The sequence below is a fragment of the Somniosus microcephalus genome, chromosome 14 (genome assembly GCF_052327205.1).
Source record: "Somniosus microcephalus isolate GS21.2 chromosome 14, FLI_Smic_1.0, whole genome shotgun sequence".
Taxonomy (NCBI): domain Eukaryota; kingdom Metazoa; phylum Chordata; class Chondrichthyes; order Squaliformes; family Somniosidae; genus Somniosus; species Somniosus microcephalus.
In genome coordinates, this window is record NC_141000.1 from 78,574,398 (window position 1) to 78,600,847 (window position 26,450).

At 46.3% G+C, this 26,450-nt stretch overlaps 1 protein-coding gene across 2 annotated transcripts in view; it reads left to right on the forward strand.

Moving 5' to 3' along the window:
* Nucleotides 1-23,701, forward strand: part of LOC147107597 (T-cell surface antigen CD2-like) — a 60,288-nt gene extending 36,587 nt beyond the window's left edge. For both annotated transcript variants that reach the window (XM_086006757.1, XM_086006758.1), the window contains exon 5: nucleotides 22,866-23,701. In XM_086006757.1, the coding sequence (XP_085862883.1) occupies nucleotides 22,866-23,275 (410 nt within the window). In that variant the 3' untranslated portion in view covers nucleotides 23,276-23,701. The remainder of the gene's footprint in view (nucleotides 1-22,865) is intronic.
* The last annotated feature ends 2,749 nt before the right edge of the window (nucleotides 23,702-26,450 follow it).

The following is a 26,450-nucleotide window of genomic DNA, read 5'->3' on the forward strand; positions in this document are numbered from 1 at the left end:
CACTGAGGTCTGGGGATATAAGAGTCAGACTGACCACTGATTCACTTTTAAACATAAAAAAATGGTTTACCAAAGAATACAGTGGATACTGATTGCAACAGCAGTCTACTAGTCTCATTTACCTTCTCAATTCAGGCAAGCTTTTGCTGTACCCTCTGTCTGCACTTACCATATCCATTTCTGCTTTTTTGTTATCAAGATCAAATAAAGCATAAGCAATTGGATAGAAACAGCAATTTATTGAGAAAGAGAAAACTGTTACAGATGTGGCCACATGCCATAGTGCTAACTGCTCAACCTGAACGCTCAATACTGAAAGAAAGCTATTATTAATGGTCCTAACCAGGCTCCACTTTGTATACAGTCATACACAGTACATCCAAAATAGGCAGCTGCACATTGCTGAACCTGCTATTAATTATAAATAATGTGAAAAGAGAGAATCAGCCAGAGGAAATAACACAGAAAATGCTGGAAATACTCAGCAGCTCAGGCAGCATCTGTGGAGAGAGAGAAACAGAGTTAACGTTTCAGGTCAATAACCTTTCGTCAGAACTGGAAAAAGTTAGAGATGTAACTGGTTTTAAACAAGTACAGAGGCAGAGAAAGGTGGGAGGGGAGGAAAGAACAAAAGGGAAGGTCTATGATAAGGTGGAAGACAGGAGAGATTAAATGACAAAGGGGATGATGGTGCAAGGTGAAAGAAGATGGTAATGGGACAAGTAAAGAAACAAAAAGATGGGTCCAGAAGAGGTGTAAGTGGGAATATCAGAATTATCAGCAACAGCTGCCATCTGAAAAAATGTGGGCAGAGGTTATGATCTGTAATTGTTGAACTCAACGCTGTAAACTATCTAATAGAAAGTTAAGATGCTATTCCTCGAGCTTACGTTGAGCTTCGTTGGAACAGTGTAGGAGGTCAAGGACCGAGAGGTCAGAGTGGGAGTGGAACGGAGAATTAAAGTGACAGGCGACCGGAAGCTCGGGTCACACTTGAAGGGAGGTATTCCAGAAAGTGGTTGCCCAATCTGCATTTGGTCTCCCCAATGTAGAGGAGACCGCATCGTGAGCAGCGAATACAGTATACTAGATTGCAAGAAGTACAAGTAAAACACTGTTTCACCTGGAAGGAGTGTTTGGGGCCCTGGATGGTGGGAAGGGAGGAGGTAAAAGGGCAGATGATGCACATCCTGCACTTGCACAGGAAGGTGCCATGGGAAGGGGAGGGGGTGATAGAGGAATGGACCAGGGTATCGTGGAGGGAACAGTCCCTTCAGAATGCTGAAAGGGGAGGGGAAGATGTATTTGGTGGTGGGATCACGCTGGAGGTGCGGGAAATGGCGGAGGATGATCCGTTGACTGTGAAGGCTGGTGGGGTGGAAGGTGAGGACAAGGAGAACCCTATCATGGTTCTGGGAGGGAGGGAAAGGGGTGAGAGCAGAAGTGCGGGAAATGGAACAGGCACGGTTGAGGGACCTGTCAATCATGGTGGAGGGGAATCCTCGGTTGAGGAAAAGGAAAACATGTCTGGTATGGAAGGTGGCATCGTTGGAACCGATGCAATGGAGACAGAGAAACTATAAAAATGGAATAGGGTCCTTACAGGGAGTGGGATGGGAGGAAGTGTAGTCAAGGTAGCTGTGAAAGTCAGTGGGTTTATAATGGATATTGGTCGATAGCCTATCGCCAGAGATGGAGACAGAGGAGTCAAGGAAGGGAACGGAAGGGAAGAGTTGGTGATGGACCATGTGAAGATAGGGAAGGGTAGAAATTGGAAGCAAAGCTGATGAAATTTTCTAGTTCGGGGCGAGAGCAGGAAACGGCACCAATACAATCATCAATGTACCCTAAAAAGAGGTGAGGGAGAGGACCTGAGTAGGACTGGAACAAAGAATGTGCCACATATCCCACGAAATGGCAGGCATAGCTAGGACCCATATGGTTTCCCATAGCAATACCTTTTATTTGGAGGAAGTGCGTGGAGTCAAAGGAGAAGTTGTTCAATGTGAGAACAAGTTCAGCCAGGTGGAGGAGGGTGGTGGTGGATGGGAACTGGGTTGGGCATCCATTCAAGGTAGAAGCAGAGAGCCCTCAGGCCATCCTGGTGGGGGATGGAGGTGTAGTGGGATTGGATGTCCATGGTAATTGCTGTCATAATGTTTCTGACTCAACTGTTTCTGTTCAACTCTTGAGGCCAAATTTGATTGAACAAGACTCAATCGTACTCTCAGGCTCTTCTTCATCAAGTGTTCTGCTGGGGTATGTCCAGTTGGCGTGTGTGGAGTAGTTCTGTACTTAAGCAAGAAATTTTCCAAACGTTGTTTCATGCTGAGTCCCGAACAACCCTGCAACACTTGCTTTTTGAAAGCTTCTTTCACTATTCTGACTGACCTTTCAGCTGCTCCGTTTGAAGTGAGAGTGGACTGAGAGTGTGTTTGATACCATTCCATTTCATGAACTCTTGGAATAGAGCAGAATGGACCTGTGGGCCATTGTCAGAAACAAGCTCTTCACGCAAGCTATGACATGCAAAGATAGACCTCAACTCATCTGTGGTACATTCAGTTGTAGTATTTGAACCCATGTGTTTCACTTCAATCTTGTGAATTCCTCCCTTTTGTTGTCGGTGTTTTGCATTGCCACTAGAATGGTTCTTACTTCCTGCTTTCGATCTAGCTCTGCAAGCTGTTGAAATATGGCCTTGCTTTTGGCAGTGAAAACACTTCGCATTTCTGTATTGGCAAGACTGTGGTGAGTGATTCCCATTGCAGCGATAACAATTCACTGAACTGCTCTCACCGACATGCTTTTGACTCGGTCTCACAGCTTTAGGTTCGGCGGTGGCTTTGTGACTGTAGACCTCAGCTGCACTAGTTACTTGAGTTGGACGGAGCTCCCTAGCATTCTTAGACGCCATCTCCATAAATAGGGCAATTTTGCATGCTATGTCAAACGTTAGGTTCAGCGTGTTCAGTAATTTGGACTGTGTGCTCATTCACCAGTCCACACACAAACTTATCTCACACGCACGATCCAAAAATGTGCCGAAGTTACAATGCAAAGACAGGTTCTTAAGAGCTACAATGTAGTGTGATCGTGGTCTGCTGCGCCCGGCACAACAGAGCACAACCGCAATGATTAGCGGTGCATGAGGAGCAAGGCTCTGAGCACACAGCCTCTTCAGAGGAAGAGGAGGAGGAGGAGGAGGAGCATCAGCTGGAAGACCAGGAGGAGCAGGAGGAACCAGCGGTCCAGATCCCACCAGCACCCGAGCACATTGCTGCCTGGGAGGCCAGGGATGGCCTCATCATGGCCAGATTTACTTAACTTCAGGCATTACACCCATATGGCTGCCATATCCTATGCCAGGCTCCCAACAGCCCACAGCAACACCATAAAGCATCCCTACAATGACCAGGCCATTCCTTTCACACTGACCACCATTGCTGAAGGTAACATTATGTCTCACCATTCACTCCAACTCACTAAGCCACTTCCATATTTGCTGATGCAATTGGCCATAACTGGAAAGTGGTGAACATAAGAATTTTTGTCTGTGACATCACATTAACAGAAACAACAACAACAACTTGTATTTATATAACATCTGCACAGGTGTATTTTAAGACAAAAACTTCCGCAAACAGTTATTTAAACACCCATGTGCTTACCCTTGTGCATCTACTTGTACGTCATCTTTCTCTTATGCATGCTTCTATGAGGTGCTACCCCTATGGCTTCAGCAGAGGTAGAGGCGGCCTACTCACTTCCCTGCTGTGACTGCATAGACACTTTTGGCAGACGTCCTTTGGGTCTTGGAGCCTGTGATGGCCCCGCCAAAGTCTGCTCCTCCTGCGACTGTACAGGGGCAGACTCGGCCATCGCGATCTCAGGAGGCATGTGGGGCTCTGACTGAGGGGGAGGCAATGGGAGAGAAATGTGAGCACTTTGAGAGGAGCCCACTTCCATTTCCCTTCTCACCGTCATCCCTCTCATGGGCTATCCATACTTCCCTGCTAGCAAGGAGCTGGAGAGCACCTTGCTGCACAGCAGTGGGGCCATGAGGGCCCAAGTCTACGTTGACATCCCTCCTTGAGAGGAGGTCTATGAGCGTCTGACATCTATTCTCCATAGATAGCCATCTATTCTCCATATATAGCCATCTATTGTCTCTATTACTCTATGACTCTTTTCTCCATAGAGACCATGTGCTCCTGTGAGTGGCGCATTAGCTGCTCCATGCAGGTGGCCATCCTATCCATGGAAGAGCTTACATTCGCCATCGTCTGCGACACAGTAGTGCTCATGTTGGAGATGGACTCCTCCATTCTCTGCACATTTGCAGACATCGTGGTCGCAAAACCTGTCAGAGCCTCCTACACTTCTTGTTCCACCTGCAGGAACACCCTCTTTCTGGATGGCCTCTGAGGCTCAGTGTCTGCATGTAGCTGAGCAAAGCTGGGAGTGTCCTGCGCCCTCCAGCGAGGAGTCTCCGCAGTTGTCCCTGTCTCCACCATCTGCTCTTGCTCACTTGTGAGTTGTGAGACACCAGGTGACAACATGACTCTACCTTGCATGGCACCCACTGAGGTGTTTGTATCTGCACTGCTGCTGGGTGCCCTTATGTCTGGTGATGGTGCATCCTCTGAGGAATCATCTTCCTCTTCCTCCTGGACAGTGGGGGTTGGGTGGGGGGGGGGGCGGTTTGAAGGAGCTGTGGGAAAGTAAAGAGATGAGTTAGATATGTCATATCAAGAATAGGTACCGATACATTATGCACATGATGAACATTCACTGGCTGCTGACATCAGTCCCCATATGAGTGACTGCTGTATGCCATGTGGCTGTATGAGATGCAATTCTGTCACCTGTTTGCTGAGATGTCCCCCTCTCTCCGTCTCCCACCTCCAGCTGCTCTGTGACTCCTGAGACTTCTAGGGTGACCTCCTCTGCCACTTTTTGGTGGCCAATGATGGAGTGCCACCTTCGGTTCTCTCCCTCTCCCTCTAATTGTAATATATGTGGGTAGAACAAATGAAGGACAGAGACACGATGAGTTGCTAGTCCATGTGCTTGCTTTATTAGGCCAGAGCGAACTGAGCATGCTCATACCAAACCATGTGACAAACCATTTGCTAATACATTACACTGCATTCCCCTTAAAAAAAAATGTATGTATTCCCCTCTCAAATACAACAAAACTATGGTCCCATCTTGCCCAGCATTGCATGGACCTCATAACAAAAACTCCTGGCTTTTTTTCTTTTAAATGAACTACAAATCCAGTTTAATAACAGGTTTGCGGAGCCTTCCTGATCTCCTTACAATAGGTTTTGGTGTTGAACCAATTTTCGGGCTGTTTTGTTTTGGTTCCAGACTCAAAGATGGTCCTGTTTCTATCTCAGACTTGTTTGAACCTGGTGCTTCAGTTACTGAAGTCTGAACTGAGTTAAACTCATGTATTTGTTCATGATCAAGTGGTTCACAATCAGGTCTTGGCTCATCTCTAGCAGAGATCATTTGATCTACATGAACACTTTGAATTTTGTCACAAATTTCAACCAAGTATCTCTTGGTTCCACCAACCTCTACTATGGTTCCTACATCCCACTTGTGTGAACTCGACTTTCCAGGGGGACTGAGAACATGAACACACTCGTTTTGTTTGAAACTGCATTCTTTCTGATTGCTGTCATAATAATGTTTCTGACTCAACTGTTTCTGTTCAACTCTTGAGGCCAAATTTGGTTGAACAAGACTCAATCGTGTTCTCAATCTCCTCTTCATCAAGAGTTCTGCTGGGGTATGTCCAGTTGTAGTGTGTGGAGTAGTTCTGTACTTCAGCAAGAAATTTGCCAGACGTTGCTTCATGCTGAGTCCCGAACAACACTGCAACATTTGCTTTTTGAGAGCTTCTTTCACTATTCTGACTGACCTTTCGGCTGCTCCATTTGAAGTTGGATGATATGGTGGAACGAGAGTGTGTTTGATACCATTCCATTTCATGAATTCTTGGAATAGAGCAGAACGGAACTGAGGGCCATTGTCAGAAATAAGCTCTTCAGGTAAGCCATGACATACAAAGATAGACCTCAACTCATCTAGGGTATGTTCAGTTGTAGTATTTGAACCCATGTGTTTCACTTCAATCCACTTTGAGTGACTATCTACAAGCACCAGGAAAAAATAATTTGCTTTCTCACAGAAGTCTACATGTACTCTCTGAAAAGGTCTACTTGGCCATGATCAGAGTTGTAGTGGAGTTTTGGGTGGTTTGTTTCTGCAATTTTGGCAAACACTGCATTTGCTGACAAGTGATTCAAGTTCACTGTCCAAACCAGGCCAGTAAACAAAGCTTTTTGCAATTGATTTCATACTGACGATCCCTGGATGTTCAGTATGAAGTTCGGCCAGAATTCTATTTCTTAAAGAAGTAGGTACCACCACTCTGTTTCCCCACTTGATACAACCTTGCTCACAAGACAATTCAGTATGATGGTTATGGAATGGTTTCCATTCTGTGTCCATACACTGATCAGTCCATCCATTCAAGGTGTTTTCATACACTCTTTTAAGTACTGAGTCCTTTTGAGTCGCATCTGCAATCTCAGTTGCATTCACAGGAAAGTCTTTGTCAATTGCACCTATTGTGAGAATAGCACCTTCACTCCCAACACATGAGTCCTCATGTGGCAACATGGACAAGGCATCCACGATTTTGTTTTGCTTTGAAGTGTGATATTCAATCGTGTAGTCATATTGTGACAAAAATACTGCCCAACATTGCATTCGTGATGTGGCCATTGCAGGGATGGCAGATTTGGGCCCCAATATTGCTAGTAGCGGTTTGTGATTGGTTATCAGGGTAAACTTTCTACCGATCAGGAACTTTTGGAATTTCTTGATTCCAAACACTATCGCGAGTGCTTCCTTATCGATTTGCTAGTAGTTTCTTTTGCTCTTTGTGTGAGGGTTCGCGATGCGAACGTGATTGGTTTCTTCTGGCTGTCATCCATTACATGGCTTATGACAGCTCCACACTGTAGCTCGAAGCATCACATGCTGACTTAAGCTCACGCTCTGTGCCGCAGTGTACAAGTAGAGCATCGCTAGAGAGACTTCTCTTACAAGCGTCGTACGCTTCCGTTCATTTCCACTGGACATCCTTCTTGAGGAGCTTGTGCAATGGAGCTAACATGGTCGCTAAGTCAGGTAAGAAACGTGCATAGTACTGGACCATTCCAAGGAAAGATCTTAACTCAGACACGTTCTGTGGCTTCGGAGCATCGATGACAGCATCAACCTTTTCCTTCACTAGTTGCATCAACCTTCAGACCAAGGTACACACCCTCGGGCTGCACAAAAGCACTTCTGCTCCTGTTCAATGTGACATTGTGGGAATTCAACCTTTGAAGCACTAAATCTAACACTTCTAGATTTTCTTCCTCGCTGCTTGTTGCGATCAGTACATTGTCTTGATTGCATAAGCAATTTGGAACTCCTTGCAAAATCTTATCCATTGTAGCCTGGAAGATTTTGGGGGAGGACTTTACAGCATACGACAGCTTGGTGTATGAGTACAATCCCTTGTGTGTGTTGATGGTGAGATACTGTCGAATCTCTTTAGCAACATTCAGCTGAGCGTAAGCATGCGATAGGTCAAGATTGGGGAAAACCTTTGACCCAGAGAGTGCTGCATACAAATCTTGTGATGTAGGTAACGGGTACTGCTCATCGTCAACTGCTTGGTTGATAGTAACTTTGTCGTCACCGCACAAGCGTACAGTTTTGTCTGCTTTGGGCACTACCACAATCGGGGTAGCCCATTCACTTTGGTCAGGTTTTACTTGCACTCCGTTCTCTCTGAGCTTCGCTAACTCTTCCTCTACCTGACTTTTCAACGCATAGGGGACCGGCCTTGCCTTACAATAGACAGGCTTCGCGTTGGACTTGATGCGGATATGCACCTCATACCCAGTGATGCCCTCATAACTGTCTGTGAACATGTTTTCATACTTGTTCAGCATTGTGTCGAGTCACTTCTTCGAAGCATCTACATTGAAGACGTTTTTCCAGTCTAGTTTTAACTTTCTCAACCAGTCTTTGCCCATGAGGGTTGGCCTGTTGTAGCTCGCTAATAATAGGCAGCTTTGCTGACTGGCCAGTGTGTTGAACTGTACATTCCATTTGTCCACGTGTCTCTAGGATTTCTCCGGAGTAGGTTTTTAACTCTACGGAACTCTTTGTAAGTGGTACTTGATTAAACTTACTCTCATATGTGTCCTTACTCATGATAGAGCAGTCCGCCAGCATGTCAATACACATATCAATATATTGCTCATTGATCAAAAGTTTTGTACAGAAGTCTTTCCCATGACTGCTAGCATTAGAAACATAGAAACATAGAAGATAGGAGCAGGAGTAGGCCATTCAGGCCCTCGAGCCTGCTCCGCCATTTAATGAGATCATGGCTGATCATTCAAATTCAGTACCCTGTCCCTGTTTTCTCCGTATATCCCTTGATCCCTTTAGCCTTAAGAAATATATCTAACTCCTTCTTGAATATATTTAATGAATTGGCCTCAACTGCCTTGTGTGTTAGAGAATTCCACAGGTTCACCAGTCTCTGGGTGAAGAAATTCCTCCTCATCTCAGTCCTAAATGGCTTACCCCTTATCCTTAGACTGTGACCCCTGGTTCTGGACTCCCCTGCCATCGGGAACATCCTTCCTGCATCTAGTCTGTCTAGTCCTGTTAGAATTTTATAAGTTTCAATAAGATCCCCTCTCATTCTTCTAAACTCTAGCGAATATAAGCTTAATCGACCCAATCTCTCCTCATACGTCATTCCTGCCATCCCAGGTATCAGTCTGGTGAATCTTCGCTGCACTCCCTCCATGGCAAGAACATCCTTCCTCAGATAAGGCGACCAAAACTGCACACAATACTCAAGGTGTGGTCTCACCAAGGCCCTGTACAACTGCAGCAAGACATCCTTGCTCCTATACTCGAATCCTCTCGCTATGAAAGCCAACATACCATTTGCCTTCTTAACCGCCTGCTGCACCTGCATGCTTACCTTCAGCGACTGGTGCACAAGGACACCCAGGTCTCGTTGCACTTCCCCTTCTCCCAATCTATTGCCATTCAGATAATAATCTGTCTTCCTGTTTTTGCCACCGAAGTGGATAACCTCGCATTTATCCACATTATACTGCATTTGCCATGCATCTGCCCAATCACCCAATCTGTCCAAATCATACTGGAGTTTCTCTGCATTCTCCTCACAGCACGCACGCCCACCCAGCTTTGTGTCATCTGCAAACTTGGAGATATTACATCTAGTTCCCTCATCTAGATCATTTATATATATTGTGAATAGCTGGGGTCCTAGCACCGATCCCTGCGGTACCACACTAGTCACTGCCTGCCACTTGGAAAAAGATCCGTTTATTCCAACTCTTTGCTTCCTGTCTGCCAACCAGTTCTCTATCCAAGACAGTACCTTATCCCCAATCCCGTGTGCTTTAACTTTGCACGCTAATCTCTTATGCGGGACCTTATCGAAAGCCTTCTGAAAGTCCAAATACACCACATCCACTGGTTCTCCTTTATCTATTCTACTAGTTACATCCTCAAAAAATTCCAGTAGATTAGTTAAGCATGATTTACCTTTTGTAAATCCATGTTGACTTTGTCTGATCCTGTCACTGTTTTGCAAGTGCTCTGCTATTACATCTTTTATGATGGACTCTAGCATTTTCCCCACTACCGATGTCAGACTTACCGGTCTATAATTCCCCGTTTTCTCTCTACCATCTTTTTTAAATAGTGGGGTTACATTAGCTATCCTCCAATCCATGGGAACTGTTTCAGAGTCTATAGAATTTTGGAAGATGTCCAGCAATGCATCTATTAATTCTAGGGCCACTTCCTTAAGCACCCTAGGATGTAGATTATCAGGCCCTGGGGATTTATCGGTCTTCAATCCCGTCAATTTCCCTAACACCATTTCCCTACAAATACTGATTTCATTCAATTCCTCCCTCTCATTAGATCCTATGTTCCCTGACATCTCTGGGAGGTTATTTGTGTCCTCCTTTGTGAAGACAGAACCAAAGTATGTATTTAATTGATCTGCCATTTCTTTGTTCCCCATTATAATTTCCCCTGATTCTGACTGCAAGGGACCTACGCTTGACTTCACTAATCTTTTTCTTTTCACATATCTATAGAAGCTTTTACAGTCAGTTTTTATGTTCCCTGCAAGCTTACTCTCATAATCTATTTCCCCCCACTTAATTAATCCCTGTGTCCTCCTTTGCTGAATCCTAAACTGCTCCCAATCCTCAGGTTTGCTGCTTTTTCTGGCCAAATTATATGTCCTCTCCTTGGATCTTATGCTATCCCTAATTTCCCTTGTTAGCCTCAGTTGAATCACCTTTTTGTTTTATTTTTATGCCAAGCAGGGATGAACAAATTCTGTAGTTCATCCATGCGATCTTTAAATGTTTGTCATTGCCTCTCCACTGTTAACCCTTTAAGTAACATTCCCCAATCCATCCTAGCCAACTCGTGTCTCATACCATCATAGTTTCCTTTATTTAAATTCAGGACCCTAGTCTCTGAGTCAACTACTTCACTCTCCATTTTAATGAAGAATTCTATCATATTATGATTGCTCCTCCCCAAGGGGCCTCGCCCAACAAGATTGCTAATTTATCCTTTCTCATTACATAATATCCAGTCTAAGATGGCCTGATCTCTAGTTGGTTCCTCAACATATTGGTCCAGGAAACCATCCCGTATACACTCTAGGAATTCCTCGTCCACAGTGTTGTTACTAATTTGGTTAGCCCAATCTATATGTAGATTAAAGTCACCCATGATAACTGCTGTGCCCTTATTGCACGCATCTCTAATTTCCCATTTAATGCCATCCCCAACCTCAGCATTACTGTTTGGGGCTCTGTACACAACTCCCACTAACGTTTTCTGCCCCATGGTATTTCTCAGCTCTGCCCATACAGATTCCACATCATCAGAGCTAATATCCTTCCTTACTATTGTGTTAATCTCCTCTTTAACCAGCAATGCTACCCTACCTCCTTTTCCTTTTTTCCTGTTCTTCCTGAATATTGAATACCCCTGGACGTTGAATTCCCAGACTTGGTCATCCTGGAGCCATGTCTCCGTAATCCCAATAATATCATATCTGTTTACATCTATTTGCACAGCTAATTCATCCACCTTATTAGGAATGCTCCTTGCATTAATACACACTGGCCTAGAAATTCACTGGCCTTAGCGCCGCTTTTGAGGCGCTAGAGGGCCTAGCGGCGAAGTTATGGCCAGTTTTGAAATTGACAGGGGCCCTAAATCGGCGTTAGGCCGGTAGCGCTGCGCCGGCACCGATGACGTCATCGGTGTGCGCAGCGTCCCGGTTGCCATGGTAACCCACCCGAACTCGGAAATTGAGTTGCGGCCGCCTCGCCCGTGGCAGCCGCAAGCAACGTTCTGGCAGAGGTGCCTTACAGAACGTTGCGCCGGCGCATTAAAGGCCCCGTGGCGGCCGGCCGCTTTCCCGCCGCCCGCCTGGCCGCAGCTCCCTCCCCGGACTTCCCCCCCACCCCCGGAACAGAAGCAAGCCCGGCACTTGTCCGAGGTGCCGGGCTCATTTTTAAAAAGATTATCGCGGGCCGCGGCCGGGTGCAGGCAGCTCCTCCTTAAGGGAAGGAGGAGGCCTGCACTTCCCGAACCTGCCGCACCGCAGCGGGCGCTGCAGCGCCGGAATAGCGCCGAAATTCAGTGCATAGCGCCAGTTTTCAGGCGCTAACAGCTTTCAGCAGCGCCGGCAGCCGTTTGGGCGCAGAAGTAGTGAATTTTTGGCCCGCCCAGCGCGACTTAGCTCCGACACTAACTTCCGGCGCTAAAGCCGTCGCTGCGCCAAAACCCAATTTCTAGGCCAAAGCCTTCAGGCTTGATTTTTTAACACTCTTAGTCCTTTTAGAATTCTTATTTACTGTGGCCCTGTTTGATTTACACCCTTGATTTCTCTGCCTTCCACTTTTGCTTTCCTCCTTCCTGTCTTTTGTTTCTATCCTTGCTTCCCTTTCCTCTGTCTCCCGCACAGGTTCCCAACCCCCTGCCATTTTAGTTTAAACCCTCCCAACAGCACTAGCAAACACTCCCCCTAGGACATTGGTCCCGGTCCTGCCCAGGTGCAAACCGTCCAGTTTGTACGGGTCCCACCTCCCCCAGAACCGGTTCCAATGTCCCAGGAATTTGAATCCCTCCCCCTTGCACCATTCCTCTAGCTACATATTCATCTGAATTATCCTTCTATTTCTACTCCGACTAGCACGTGGCACTGGTAGCAATCCTGAGATTACTACCTTTGAGGTCCTATTTTTAAATTTACCTCCTAACTCCCTATATTCAGCTTTTAGGATCTCATCCTGTTTTTTTTACCGATATTGTTGGTACCTGTATGCACCACAACAACTGGCTGTTCACCCTCCCCCTCCAGAATGCCCTGCAGCCGCTCCGAGACATCCTTGACCCTTGCACCAGGGAGGCAACATACCATCCTGGAGTCTCGTTTGCAGCCGCAGAAAGCCTATCTGTTCCCCTTACAATAGAATCCCCTATCACTATAGCTCTGCCACTCTTTTTCCTCCCGTCCCATGCAGCAGAACCACCCATGGTGCCAGGAAGTTTGCTGCTGCTGCCTTCCCCCGATAAGCCATCCCCCTCAACAATATCCAAAGTGGTATATCTGTCTGAAAGGGGAATGGCCACAGGGGACCCCTGCACTACCTGCCTGTGCCTACTACTCAGCCTGGTGGTCACCCATTCCCTTCCTGCCTGTGCAGCCTTTGCCTGCGGTGTGACCAACTCCTTAAACTTGTTATCCACAATGTGCTCAGCATCACGAATGCTCCAGAATGTATCCATTCGCAGCTCCAGTGCTGCAATGCGGTCTGTCAGTAGCTGCAGCTGGATACACTTCCCGCACACATGGTCGTCAGGGACACAGGAAGTGTCCCTGATTTCTCACATAGTGCAGGAGGAGCATGCCATGGGGCTGAGCTCTGCTGCCATGACTTAACCTTTAATTAATTCAAATTAAATTAAATCAAATCAATATCACTAATTACACTACAATTAAATGATATACTCAAGGGCCCTTGTTTACCAGCACTCCCCGCTACACAACAGAGACCCTAGAAATTATAAACCACAAAAATTAAGTTTGGAAAAAAGCGAGAAAGAGAGAAATACTCACCAACCAATCACTTACCTGATTTCTGGTGACGTCACACTTTGATTACTTTTTACTTCTCTCTCTCCTCTCGCTGACTCTGTGCCTCTCGCAGGTCCGCCACTCAGCTCCAGTCCCAGGCCTCCTCTCCGCACTCTTTTTATCCTCCTCTCGCTGACTCTGTGCCCCTCGCAGGTCCGCCGCTCAGCTCCAGTCCCAGGCCTCCTCTCCACGCTCTTTTTATCCTCCTCTCGCTGACTCTGTGCCTCTCATAGGTCCGCCGCTCAGCTCCGGTCCCAGACCTCCTCTCCGCACTCTTTTTATCCTCCTCTCGCTGAATCTGTGCCTCTCGCAGGTCCGCTGCTCAGCTCCGGTCCCAGGCCTCCTCTCCGAGCTCCTTTTATCCTCCTCTCGCTGACTCTGTGCCTCTCGCAGGTCCGCCGCTCAGCTCCGTTGCCGCTAATAGCATAGATACTGTAGATGCCTAGTTCTTCAATATCATGTGTGTTCACTTCAATATTGTGAATTCCTCCCTTTTGTTGTCGCTGCTTTGCAATGCCACTAGAATGGTTCTTATTTCCTGTTTTAGATCTAGCTCTGCAACCTGTTGAAATATGGCCTTGCTTCTGGCAGTGAAAACACTTCGCATTTCTGTATTGGCAGGACTGTGGTGAGTGATTTCCATTGCAGAAAAAACAATTCATTGAACTGCTCTCGCCAACATGCTTTTGACTCGGTCTCACAGCTTGAGGTTTGGCAGTGGCTTTGTGACTGTAGTCCTCAGCTGCACTAGTTACTTGAGTTGGACGGAGCTCCCTAGTATTCTTAGACACCATCTCCATAGATAGGGCAATTTTGCATGCTATATCATACGTGAGGTTCGGAGTGTTCAGTAACTTGGACAGTGTGCGCTCATCCACCAGTCCACACACAAACTTATCTCGCAACGCACGATCCAAAAATGTGCCGAAGTTACAATGCAAAGACAGGTTCTTAAGAGCTACAATGTACTCACTGATGGTTTCACTTTGTTTTTGGTTTCTCAGGGAAGTCCTGCTACAACTGTACAAGGTATTGGTGAGACCACACCTTGAGTACTGCGTACAGTTTTGGTCTCCTTAATTAAGGAAGGATATACTTGCATTGGAGGCGGTTCAGAGACGATTCACTAGGTTAATTCTAGAGATGAGGTGTTTGACTTATGAGGAAAGGTTGAGCAGGCTGGGCCTAAATATAATGATATCAGCAAATAGAGATGGTATTTGCCTTAATAGCATGATTGCATGTATTGATTGCTTGTGCCTGACCAGCAGAGGGCATGTGACTGAGAGAAGCAAGGCAGTTAGTTTAGTTTCAGTTTCGTTCTAGATGCATAACTAGCATAATGGTGTCTCCTGAATGCTGTATAAAGAGTTGAACAGACTTTAGATTAAAACTCATTCTCTTTCATAAATGTCTCGTCATTGAACCCACAAAGAAATCAATACATGGTGTCAGAAGTGGGATTGAAAGAGATGAAGAGAAAATATCTGAAGTTAAATCAGCTCTCCACAAATTAGCAAGCCAAAAGAGAACATCGTTACTTACCATTGGAGAATAGCTAACGAAGTGAAAAAATGGAAGGTTTACACCCACCGGCGACGCTTCAGTTGACAGGTAATATGGCTGAAAATTGGAGGAGGTTCAAACAACGTTTGGGGTTGTATTTATCAGCAATCGGAGCTGACAAGAAAAATAATGAAAGGAAATCGTCACTGTTCTTACATGTCGTGGGTGATGAAGCGCTGGAGGTGTATAATAACTTCACATTTGCTGCTAATGGAGACAAAATGAAGCTAGATAAAATAATGGAACAGTTTGAGGCCTACTGCATACCTAAACGTAACGTGACGTTTGAGAGGCACAGATTTTTCACATGTGTACAGAAAACGGGTGAGACTATTGATCAGTATGTGACTGAACTGAGAAACAGAAGCAAAACGTGTGAATTTTGGGGATTGACAGACTCGCTGATAAAAGACAGACTGGTGTGTGGTATTCCGAATAATGGTCTAAGGGAAAGACTGCTAAGAGAGCAAGATCTAGACCTGGGAAAAGCCATAGCACTGTGTAAGGCTACAGAGACTGTGAAGTTGCAGGCAAAGGAGCTGTTCAGTGACAATAGCTGCAACGTGGATGCAGTGAGAAAGAACGGATACAAACCGTTTAACAAAACGAGCGCCAATGTGAAAAAAGAGGCGTGGCCAGCGAACGAAAATGAAAGGGACAATCGAAAGTCATGTAGTCGATGCGGTACACAGCATCCACCAAAAAAGTGTCCAGCATATGGTAAAAAATGCAATAGTTGCAACAAGAACAACCATTATGCCCGTTGCTGCAAGAACCAAGTGCAACAAAGCAAGGTCCATGCAGTAGATGAAAGCGACATAGAGGAGTTCTATGTAGATGTTGTGTCTGAAAACAAAAAAGAAGAAAGAGACTGGATGTTGACACTAAAAGTGAATGACATACACATTCCATTTAAATTGGATACTGGAGCACAAGTTAATGTGATATCAGAGACTGATTTTAAGAAAATTAGACCCAGACCAAAGATACATGGAATCAAAGTGAAAGTGACAGGATACTCAGGTACTGAAATACCAGTGAAAGGAAGATGCAATTTCAAAGTAACACACAAGGACAGAGAGCACACGCTAGCATTAATCGTGGTGCCAAAGGATGTGCAAGCCATACTAGGTTTAAAAGCCTGTGAGAGACTGAACCTGGTAAAGAGAGTCCTCGTTGTGGAAAGCGAAGGAGAGACAGTCTATGATGAACTGAATGTTGCGTACACACTGGGTAAGCTGATGTATACAGCAGACACGTTGTCCAGAGCTGTTGACCCAGGAGAGCCCGCAAACACAGTGAAAAGACTGATGTACAAGGCAAAAGACAGTGGAACTGACTTCTACCAGAGCATGCTTGTATACCGCACAACGCCGCTCGAGTGTGGTATGTCACCAGCCCAACTCCTGATGGGACGTCGGCTAAGGTCAAACCTACCCATCCCGGAGAACCTCCTGAAAACAAAAGAGGGGGAGAAAGTGAGGAAGTTCAAAGAGCAACAGAAAGAAAAGCAAAAGTATTACTATGACAGAGGAACACAAAACCTACCTGAACTCCACACTGGTGACCAAGTAAGGTTGAAAGATAAAACAAACACATGGACTCAGAAGGGAACTGTCCTGAGTGAAGTTCAACCAAGATCATACACCATTCAGACAGATGAGGGTGCTGTTCTGAGAAGAAATTGTCGAGATCTTCTCATGGGACCAGCCACAGCAGGTCAAGAGACTGATACTGTTGAACAACCTGATCACACAGCTGAGAACACATCATCTGAGGCAACAACTCAAATTCAAGGACAATCAATCAGAAAATCCTCAAGACACGTGAAGCCTCCTGAGAGACTCATTGAGCAAATTTAAGGACTATTGTTATAGAAGGAAGTAATGTTATCTTATTCTTTCTTCAAGTTCTAGTGTATTTACATATTTCATGTGAACACACAAAGCAAGGTTAAAAAACCTTGATCATGATAATGATAATGTAAGTTCATTAAGTGTTACAGTTAAAATGCAGATTAATACAAAGAAAACATGTTGTTAGTTAAAAGTAAAATACTTTTGTTTTAAGAAAAGGAGATGTAATGATATCAGCAAATAGAGATGGTATTTGCCTGTTCGATTATGATGCCTTAATAGCATGATTACATGTATTGATTGCTTGTGCCTGACCAGCAGAGGGCATGTGACCGAGAGAAGCAAGGCAGTTAGTTTAGTTTCAGTTTCGTTCTAGATGCATGACTAGCATAATGGTGTCTCCTGAATGCTGTATAAAGAGTTGAACAGACTTTAGATTAAAACTCATTCTCTTTCATAAATGTCTCGTCATTGAACCCACAAAGAAATCAATACACCTATACTCATTGGAATTTAGAAGAATGAGAGGTGATCTTATCGAAACATATAGGACACTGAGGGGGCTCGACAGGGTAGATGCAGAGTGGATGTTTCCCCTCGGGGAAACAGTCTCAGAATAAAGGGTCACCATTTTAGAACTGAGATGAGGAGGAACTTCTTCTCTCAGGGGGTCGTAAATTTGTGGAATTCTCTGCCCCAGAGAGTTGTGGAGGCTGGTTCATTAAATACATTTAAAGTGGAGATAGACAGATTTTTGCAAGATAAGGGAGTGAAGGGTTATGGGGAGCAGGCTGGGAAGTGGCTTTGAGTCCAAGATCAGCCATGATCTTATTGAATGGCGGAGCAGGCTCGAGGGGCCAAGTGGCCTATTCCTGCTCCTATTTCTTATGTTCTTATGTTCATACCAAACTTATAGCTCGCTGCTATTTCTAACGGCTTTGGGCTGAAAGGGTCCTCGAAGGTCTCGACAATGTCTTCAAATGACACATGTTTTGCTTTCCTTGGCGGAGTAGGTTTGTCAATGTTCCGTAGACATCTGCTTTCTTCCATTCATGAATTACTTTATTTTGAGCTTGACCATTCTCATCTGCACCTTCGGTCTCAATAATGTTATTGGCCTTAAAAAACATCTCCCTCCGTTCAATGTAAGAACTGAATGGTTCGCAAGCTCGGTCATACATGTCAAGGCTTCTGATGAATCCTGTAGGTGCGGCCATGATTGTCCTGATCCCGTCGAACAGTGACTCAGCACGCTACCTGTGTACCTGTGAGAATCAATGCCACTGTTGCTGTGTATGCATACACGCGAAGGTGAAGCACAGACAATTCTGCATGCACATTAACGGTAAAACATCGCAAAATTCAGTTTAAGTGTCACAAATTCACCTTAAACTTGTCCACTCGAAGGTGGAACACTGTGTCCTTCCATGATCCCTAAAAATGGTTTTGGGATCCCATCCTTGTTGTCAAAATGTAATATATGTGGGTCGAACAAATGAAGACAGAGACATGATGAGTTGCTAGTCCATGTACTTGCTTTATTAGGCCAGAGTGAACTGAGCATGCTCATACCAAACCATGTGAGAAACCATGTGACAATACATTACACTAATTGTGGGCTCTCTTCTCCTGCAAGGAGGGAAAGAAGAGAAGGTTGAGTGAGAGTGATGGAATGGGTGTAAGGAATGGATGGGTTACATCTTTAGAGGGTGACTATGAGGGAGTGGGGTGCCAATGCCAAATGGCCTCCTTGTGTGTTGTTAGTTGGTATGAGTGCATTAGGATGAGGGTGAGTTTGAAGGGTGGTTAGTCAGATGTGGATGTGATAATGTAGATAGAGAGAGAGGGGTGGGTGGACATGCAAGGTATGTTGGTGTGAGTAATGATGTGCTGGAGTAGGCTTGAGAAGGCAGAGTGATGGGGATATGATGAGAGGCACAACAGGATGAAGTTGAGTGTGGCTTTGCACTCACCTTTCCTGATCTAATGAGATCATTGTAACATTTCCAGCACTGCACCCAGGTCCTCCTGACAACATCCCTGCTGTTGACTTCCGCTGCTATTTAGAGCCGAGCTCCTTTGGTCTGCTGGGGAGGTCTCTTCCGCCAACTGGAAGGGAAGAGGACCTCCCTGCGTGCTCTCACTCCCTCCACAAGAATATGGAGGGAGTCACCTGAGAACCTGGGTGCAGCCCTCTGTCTCTGTGCAGTCATGTTTGCTCGTCTTTCCAACACTCCAATGGTCCAGTGCAGTGCCTGCACAACCCTAGATGAACCTTCAAATGCAATGTGACCATGGCTCCTTTAAATATCCCGGCTGAAAACGCGTCATCGATGACGCCAGTAGACCCGCACCATTTAATAGGGCCGGGTAACACGCAGGGCTGCCTTAATAGGGGCCATTAAGGGAAAGTCGATCTCAGGAGTGGAATGGAAAGAAGAACCGGGTCGCGACTCACTGCGGCGACCACCCGCACCCGGCCCACCCAGGTACAGAAAATTCAGGCCAAAATATCAGAGAACGAACATGCTTGCTCACCACTGAGCCACAGGAAAATAAGCAAGAAATATTGAGGGGTCTCATCAGTAACTATGAGGCAAACCCTATTCTTAAGGCATTGAATAAAGACCATGGGGGAAAAATTCAGTATCGCCCTGTTTGGGGCGCCATTATCGGCCGTGCACAAAGTTTAGCGCCTTGGCTTTTATCGCCCCTGGAGGTGATTGGAGCGTGAAATCAGACGCTTCACAGATGTCTTAAGGTGCAAAGTCCGAAGAGCAAGGTGCTAACTCAGAGCGCTGGCAAAGCAAGGCAGTGCATATCAAAATGAACCTGCAAAGTGCTGCTCAGTACGCAAAACTCCTTCACACAGCGTTGAATCTCTCCAGAAGTCTCTCTCTCTCTCTCAGAATGCGTAGTGCACAAATGCCACCAACGAAAAAAGGCAGGAAGCGGCCGCCTTTAAATAGCGCTCCCCCAGTCCCTTTCTGACAGCATAACGCTCCCCTCAACCTGTCGTTGCTAGCGGCAGGTGGTAAGGCAGGGGGGCGCCACTCAATATCCGGTCCAGAGCACTACTGGGGCATTGCGCACTTGATTGGCGTCACGATCTGCCGGCGCAAGAGATTGTGGTGGCAGTGTTTAGCGCCACTGCAAAATGCCTAGATAATTTCGCGAGCGGCACAAGCATCACCGCGCCCGGGCACTAGTTGCTTTGCGCCCCATTAGTGCCCTCTTAAGGCATTAACGGGAGGCACAAACAACTGAATTTTTCCCCCCATGTGCCTAATTATCTAGACCACCATGGAGCAAGCAGATGTAATTACTCTTAAAGTGGCAAGGACTCTGACCCGATCATTCAGCTGGTGAAGGCACTGAATAGTTGAGCCATATAGAGCAGGAAGGTCCCAGGTTTGATTCCCAGTCTTAGATCTTCTCAGTGTTTCTGGGTTAGGAATGGAAAATCCACTAGTGTTTCTGCTTCTGATTGTCAGCTAATAAGCCTTACTGGAAGTGTATGTTTGTGGTCATTGAGTGAGAACAGATTGGGCTTGGCTGTGATCGCTCTGTGGCTGAGTAGCTTTTCAATGCTCGCTGTTTAAGTTCACACATAAACAGTGACTACTTTCCCACGGAAAGAGTCAATGCCTTCAGTAAAGAAGAGAAGGCAAGGGGAGAAATTTGGTGGAGGGAAATAAATAGACTGATGGAGCTCTTATACCCCGCATGGGCGGGCACTCACCAGACATACAAAACATAAAACTGACCTAAATAACAACAGAAAATGCTGGAAAAACTCAGCAGGCCAGGCAACATCCGTGGAGAGAAAATAGAGTCGACGTTTCGGATCTAACCCTTTTTCAAAACTGGAAAGGAAATGAAATAGATCGAAAGGCAGGGCTGGGAGAGAACAAAAGAAGTGAAGCGACATTAAGAGGTATTCAAAACGAGACGAGATGGTGATAGGACTAGTGGAGACAAAAGACGGCTCCAGATTAGGTGTGAAATGCTCTTGCAGAACGAGAGACAGCTGCCATGTGGGAGAGAAAAAAAAAGGCGGGGGGGGGGAAAGGGCCAAAACAAAGATGTGGATAAAATATAAGCAAAAATGTAATGGGGGCTGAGGTTATGATCTGAAATTGTTGAACTCGATGTTGAGTCCGGAAGGCTGTAAAGTGCCTAATCGGAAGATGAGGTGCTGTTCCTCGAGTTTACATTGAGCCTCCGTGGAACAATGCAAGAGCCCAAGTACAGTAAGGTCTGAGTGGGAATAGGGTGGTGAATTAAAATGACAGGTGACCGGAAGCTCGGGGTCCCCCTTACGGACTGAACGGAGGTGTTCCGCAAAGCGGTCACCCAATCTGCGTTTGGTCTCCCCAATGTAGAGGAGACCACATCGTGAGCAGCGAATACAGTATACTAGATTGCAAGAAGTACAAGTAAATCGCTGTTTCACCTGGAAGGGGTGTTTGGGGCCCTGGACAGTGGAAAGGGGGGAAGGTATAAGGGCAGGTGTTGCATCTCCTGCGCTTGCACAGGAAGGTGCCGGGCGAAGGGGAAGGGGTGCTGGGCGTGATAGAGGAGTGGACTAGGGTGTCTCGGAGGGAGCGGTCCCTACGGAATGCTGAAAGGGGAGGGGAGGGGAAGGTGCGTTTGGTGGTGGGATCACTTTGGAGGTGGCGGAAATGGCAGAGGATGATCCATTGAATGTGGAGGCTGGTGGGGTGAGAGGTGAGGACAAGGGGAACCCTATCGTGGTTCCGGGAGGGAGGGGCAGGAGTGAGGGCAGAAGTGCGGGAGATAGAACGGATTCGGTCGAGGGCTGTGTCAACCACAGTAGAGGGGAATCCTCGGTTGCGGAAAAAGGAAGACATGTCGGAAGCACTGGTGTGGAAGGTGGCATCGTAAGGGGGACCCGAGCTTCCAGTCGCCTGTCACTTTAATTCACCGCCCCATTCCCACTCAGACCTCACTGTACTCGGGCTCTTGCATTGTTCCACGGAGGCTCAACGTAAACTCGAGGAACAGCACCTCATCTTCCGATTAGGCACTTTACAGCCTTCCGGACTCAATATCGAGTTCAACAATTTCAGATCATAACCTCGGCCCCCATTACATTTTTGCTTATATTTTATCCACATCTTTGATTTGGCCCTTTCCCCCCTTGCTCTTTTTTCTCTCCCACATGGCAGCTGTCTCTCGTTCTGCCAGAGCATTTCACACCTAATCTGGAGCCGTCTTTTGTCTCCACTAGTCCTATCACCATCTCGTCTCGTTTTGAATACCTCTTAATGTCTCTTCACTTCTTTTGTTCTCTCCCAGCCCGGCCTTTCGATCTATTTCATTTCCTTTCCAGTTTTGAAAAAGGGTTAGATCCGAAACGTCGACTCTATTTTCTCTCCACGGATGTTGCCTGGCCTGCTGAGTTTTTCCAGCATTTTCTGTTGTTATTTTGGATTTCCAGCATCTGCAGTATTTTGCTATCATAAAACTGACCTACTTTAGGTGATTGGGTTAAAGCAACAGACAGACAGCTGCTCATTTCATATTCAGCAAGAGAATAACAAACTAATGATGCTGCAAAGGGACTGGCTGCTTGCTTGTGCTGAGGGGCGTTTTGATTCTCTCTGCATATGTGCCAACAATTTTTAAACAACATGCCCATCCTAGCCTGGAGCAGGTGAATTGAACCAAATCAATCCACTGAATTCAGTTCAACTCAATTTAAATTACTTTGGTACTCGACAGTCTACTTCTGTGCTCATTTCTACACCTAAGGCATTCATTACTGAGCTGGCTCTCTCTTTACCCTCAACATTTAAGTCAGTTGAAACAATTCTGAGTTTTGACTGCAACTTCTGATCAAGGGCCTATCTAATTTTGGGGTGAATACAGAGCTGAAATTTGCTTTCATCCTTTGGCATTCAAATAGTGAATAAATACCTATAGCAAAGGTTGGGGGTGGGGGGCACATATTGTCCTGCCGGTAAAGTTAAAGAAAAAAGCCTTTGTTAACCTAAGGAGGGTTACAATGATAGGTTAATGAAAGAATTTTCCTTTATATCCTAGTTTCTTGATTTTTGCTTGTATGAAGAATTTGTAACTTGGAATTAATTATTTTCTTTCTTTCCCTTTAGTGGTGGAACACACACTGCAAACTGAACTGAAAATACCCATGGAATTCAGAGAGCAGATGAAACAGCTAAGGCAACCAATTCCAGTCCCTGGACAACACCATGAAGAATATAGCACACCACATCCACGACCACAACCCCGAAAAAACAGGGAGAGAGGAGAGAGAAAGGAAGGAGGAGAGGGAGCGCAGAGAGGAGAGAGAGCGCAGAGAGGAGAGAGAGCCCAAAGAGGAGAGAGAGCCCAGAGAGGAGAGTCAGCGCAGAGAGGAGAGAGAGCCCAGAGAGAAGAGAGAGCCCAGAGAGGAGAGCGAGCCCAGAGAGAAGAGAGAGCTCAGAGAGGAGAGAGAGCGCAGAGAATGGAAAAGAGAGAACTGAGAGTTGACAGAGGGCCTGTGCCTCTCCCACCTAAATGAGTCAGTGATTCTGACTGACAAAATTGCTTCAGGAAAATAATTTTTAAAATGGAAGCATGTATAAAGAAAATCATTCCTACTAATGAGAATATTATCTCCTTAAATACTGTAAAACCATCTTTGGGCTTTTTGCTACAGTGATTAGATTGCATATAAAAATAAATAAATAATTTATTTCCACAACAACCTAAGTAACCATTAATTTTACAAATTTATCTAAGATTTAAACAGTACCTTTATAACTGGCCTCATAAATTTTAAGACTTTTTAATTATATAGATGTATATAAGATAAGGAGTTGGAGTTTGCTTTTGCTGAGAAGTATTCATTGCAGTCACTGCTAACAATGATCTGGATATTTCATATTTACTTCATTTTTTTATTTTCTATTATAGAATAACAACCATATTAAAATATTTAAATGTCCACCTTGTGGTGTTTTTGATTGTGATTATGGTAGAAACACAGATATTAATGGAGATAAAGGGATGGCAAAAAGTCTGGCCAAAGGGGAAAATTGGTATTGGCTTATATTAAGCAAAATCCCTTGTTTCAAACATTGAATATAGAAATTGGGACACCATCAGTATATCTGTTGTCCCACCCTCTTGAAAAGAGAAGGCTGTGGGGTGACCTGATAGAGATCTTTAAGATTAAGAAAGGGTTTAATAGGGAAGACTTAGAGAAGATGTTTCCACTTGTGGGGGGAAACCAAAATTAGGGGCCATAAATATAAGATAGTCACGAAGAAGAAACTTCTTTACCCAGAGAGTCGTTAGAATGTGGAACTTGCTAACACAAGGAGTAATTGAGGCAAATATCATAGATGCATTTAAGGGGGTGCTAGACAAACACATGAGGGAGAAAGGAACAGAAGGATACGCTGACAGGGTTTGATGAATAGGGTTCGGGGGAGGCTTCAATGGAGCATAAACACCGGCACGGACCAGTTGGGCCAAATTGCCTGTTTCTGTGCCGTACATTCTATGTAATTATCCTGTTCCATTCCTTTGGAATTAAGGGGACATTGTTTTCCTGAAAAGATGGTTGGGTAGTATTTTTTTGTTGCAATGTTTGTGTAAATGATGCACTGATGTACTTTAATATGATTTGCGCCAGCTACAAGTTTCAGGCCTACTGTAGATATTCTCTCAGGCTCAGTGCCACTGGTCTCTCCTGTAAGCGGACCCATGGCTCTTATGCGGCAGAATTAACTCGCACTGCCAAGTATCTAATTGTGCATTGGGGCTCGGGGAGTGTAACAATGTGTCCCCTTTGTTCTCTGAACTGGATACCAGATTCTTTGCATGTGCCCTCCTTCTCCAATCTTCCAGTTGACAGACTGATTAACACTTTAGCGAAGTGAGGCTCACTTATTCCAACTTAACCTAGGACCCTCCTTGTAAATCAGAAGGAAAAAAAATCACGCTACACCATCTTGGCTTGGTTAGCAGGCTAAATATACTTAATTTTGGTCACTCTTGATATTGAAACAGACACTGGCCACGGTTGACTCTTTTAAGGTAACCTGCCTGGGGTTTACTTGCCTCTCTCTCAGCAGACCTCACCCATTGACCTCCAGCTTGTGAGTCTTTTTCCTCTTTTCTCTGTCCCACAGGAAGTTGGGGTCTTGATTCCCTTCCCAGACCAGGGATTGCCCAGTCTACCTCCCAATGTAAATGAGATCACCTCAGAGAACCCCTCCCCATACCTGCAACGTGAAATATGCCTGCACTATACCGTAGCTACACCCCCAGAGGAACTTTGACCCCATAATTGTAAATTAAATATGACTGCAAAAAGTTATTTTGTTTTACCAAGCCCAATAAACTAATGCTGCACCAAACCAAAGTTTCACTTCAATGGCAAGTTCAATTAGGTGATATTTTTAGTTCTTCCGATTTAATCATTTCCTGTAAGCGATGCCAGTGTGCAGACAGTTTTCACAGTATCCTGTTATTTCAACATAGTATTTTAAAAATCTTTTTATAACATACTAGCTGAAGTGCCCGGTGGTGCGAGGGATTTTTGAGGGCATGTTGTTGTTGGAAGAGAGAGAGAGAGAGAGCGACTGGGGGGAAGAGAGAGCGCGACTGGGGGGAAGAGAGAGAGCGACTGGGGGGAAGAGAGAGCGTGACTGGGGGGAGGGGGGGAAGGGGGGAAGGGGATGGGAGGGGGAGGAAAGGGGGGGAAAGGGGAGGGGGGAAAGGGGAGGGGTGGAAGGGGAGGGGGGAGGAAGGGGGGAGGGGGGAAGGGGGGAGAGGGGGGAGGGGGAGAGGGGATGGGGAGGGGGAGAGGGGGGAGGGGGAGAGGGGAGGGGGGATGGGGAGGGGGGAGAGGGGGGAGGGGGGATGGGGAGGGGAGAGGGGAGGGGGGATGGGGAGGGGGAGGGGGAGGGGGGATGTGGAGGGGGGAGGGGAGGGGGATGGGGGAGGAGGAGGGGGAGGGAGGGAGTGGGAGGAGGGGGAGGGGAGGGGGAGGGTGTGCGCAGCGCCCCGCTACCGCCCCGATGACCATATTTGGTCGCGCCCGCCTCTTCAGCGCCAGCTGCAAATAGCGACCGGTACACAGGGACCAACCTGTGGCTGGTAGTGGCGCTAGTTAAGGTGGAGGTGCGGCCGGCGCCCGCACCTCCGTCGCCGGTCTCCTACACCCCCCCCCCGCGGCATTGCCGGCTGTTCCCCGAGAGCCCGGCACTTCTCCTTGGTGCCGGGCTCATTTGCCGGCACTCGCGAGCGGGGATCGCGCTGTTGCAGGCACCTCCCCCTTAACAGTGGGAGGAAGGCCTGCAGTACCGCAGCGTGCCGTGCCGCAGCGTGTGGCGCTGCGGCCCTTTGCGCGCCGATATTCAGTTTCAGCGCCCCAAGCGGGGTGCGGGAAGCCTCGTTTAGCGGCCCGCTTCCATTTGGGGTGCAGAAACTGAATATCCCGATGGCGCAAGTGGCTCCGCGCGCAGCGGTAATTCCGGCGCCAGGCGAGCTTGGCGCCCCAAACTGAATTTTTAGCCCTTGGTGTTTTAAAAGCAACTTTTTTTTTTAAAGACGCAGAAAGCGGGAAAAAGAAATGAAAAGTTTGGAATCAAGATGGCGGTGACTCACATCGGTTCAGAACGATAAGGCCCGCCCACACACGCACCAATTGGTCGACCGTCAGGTCACCGAAGCGTAGGATTGGT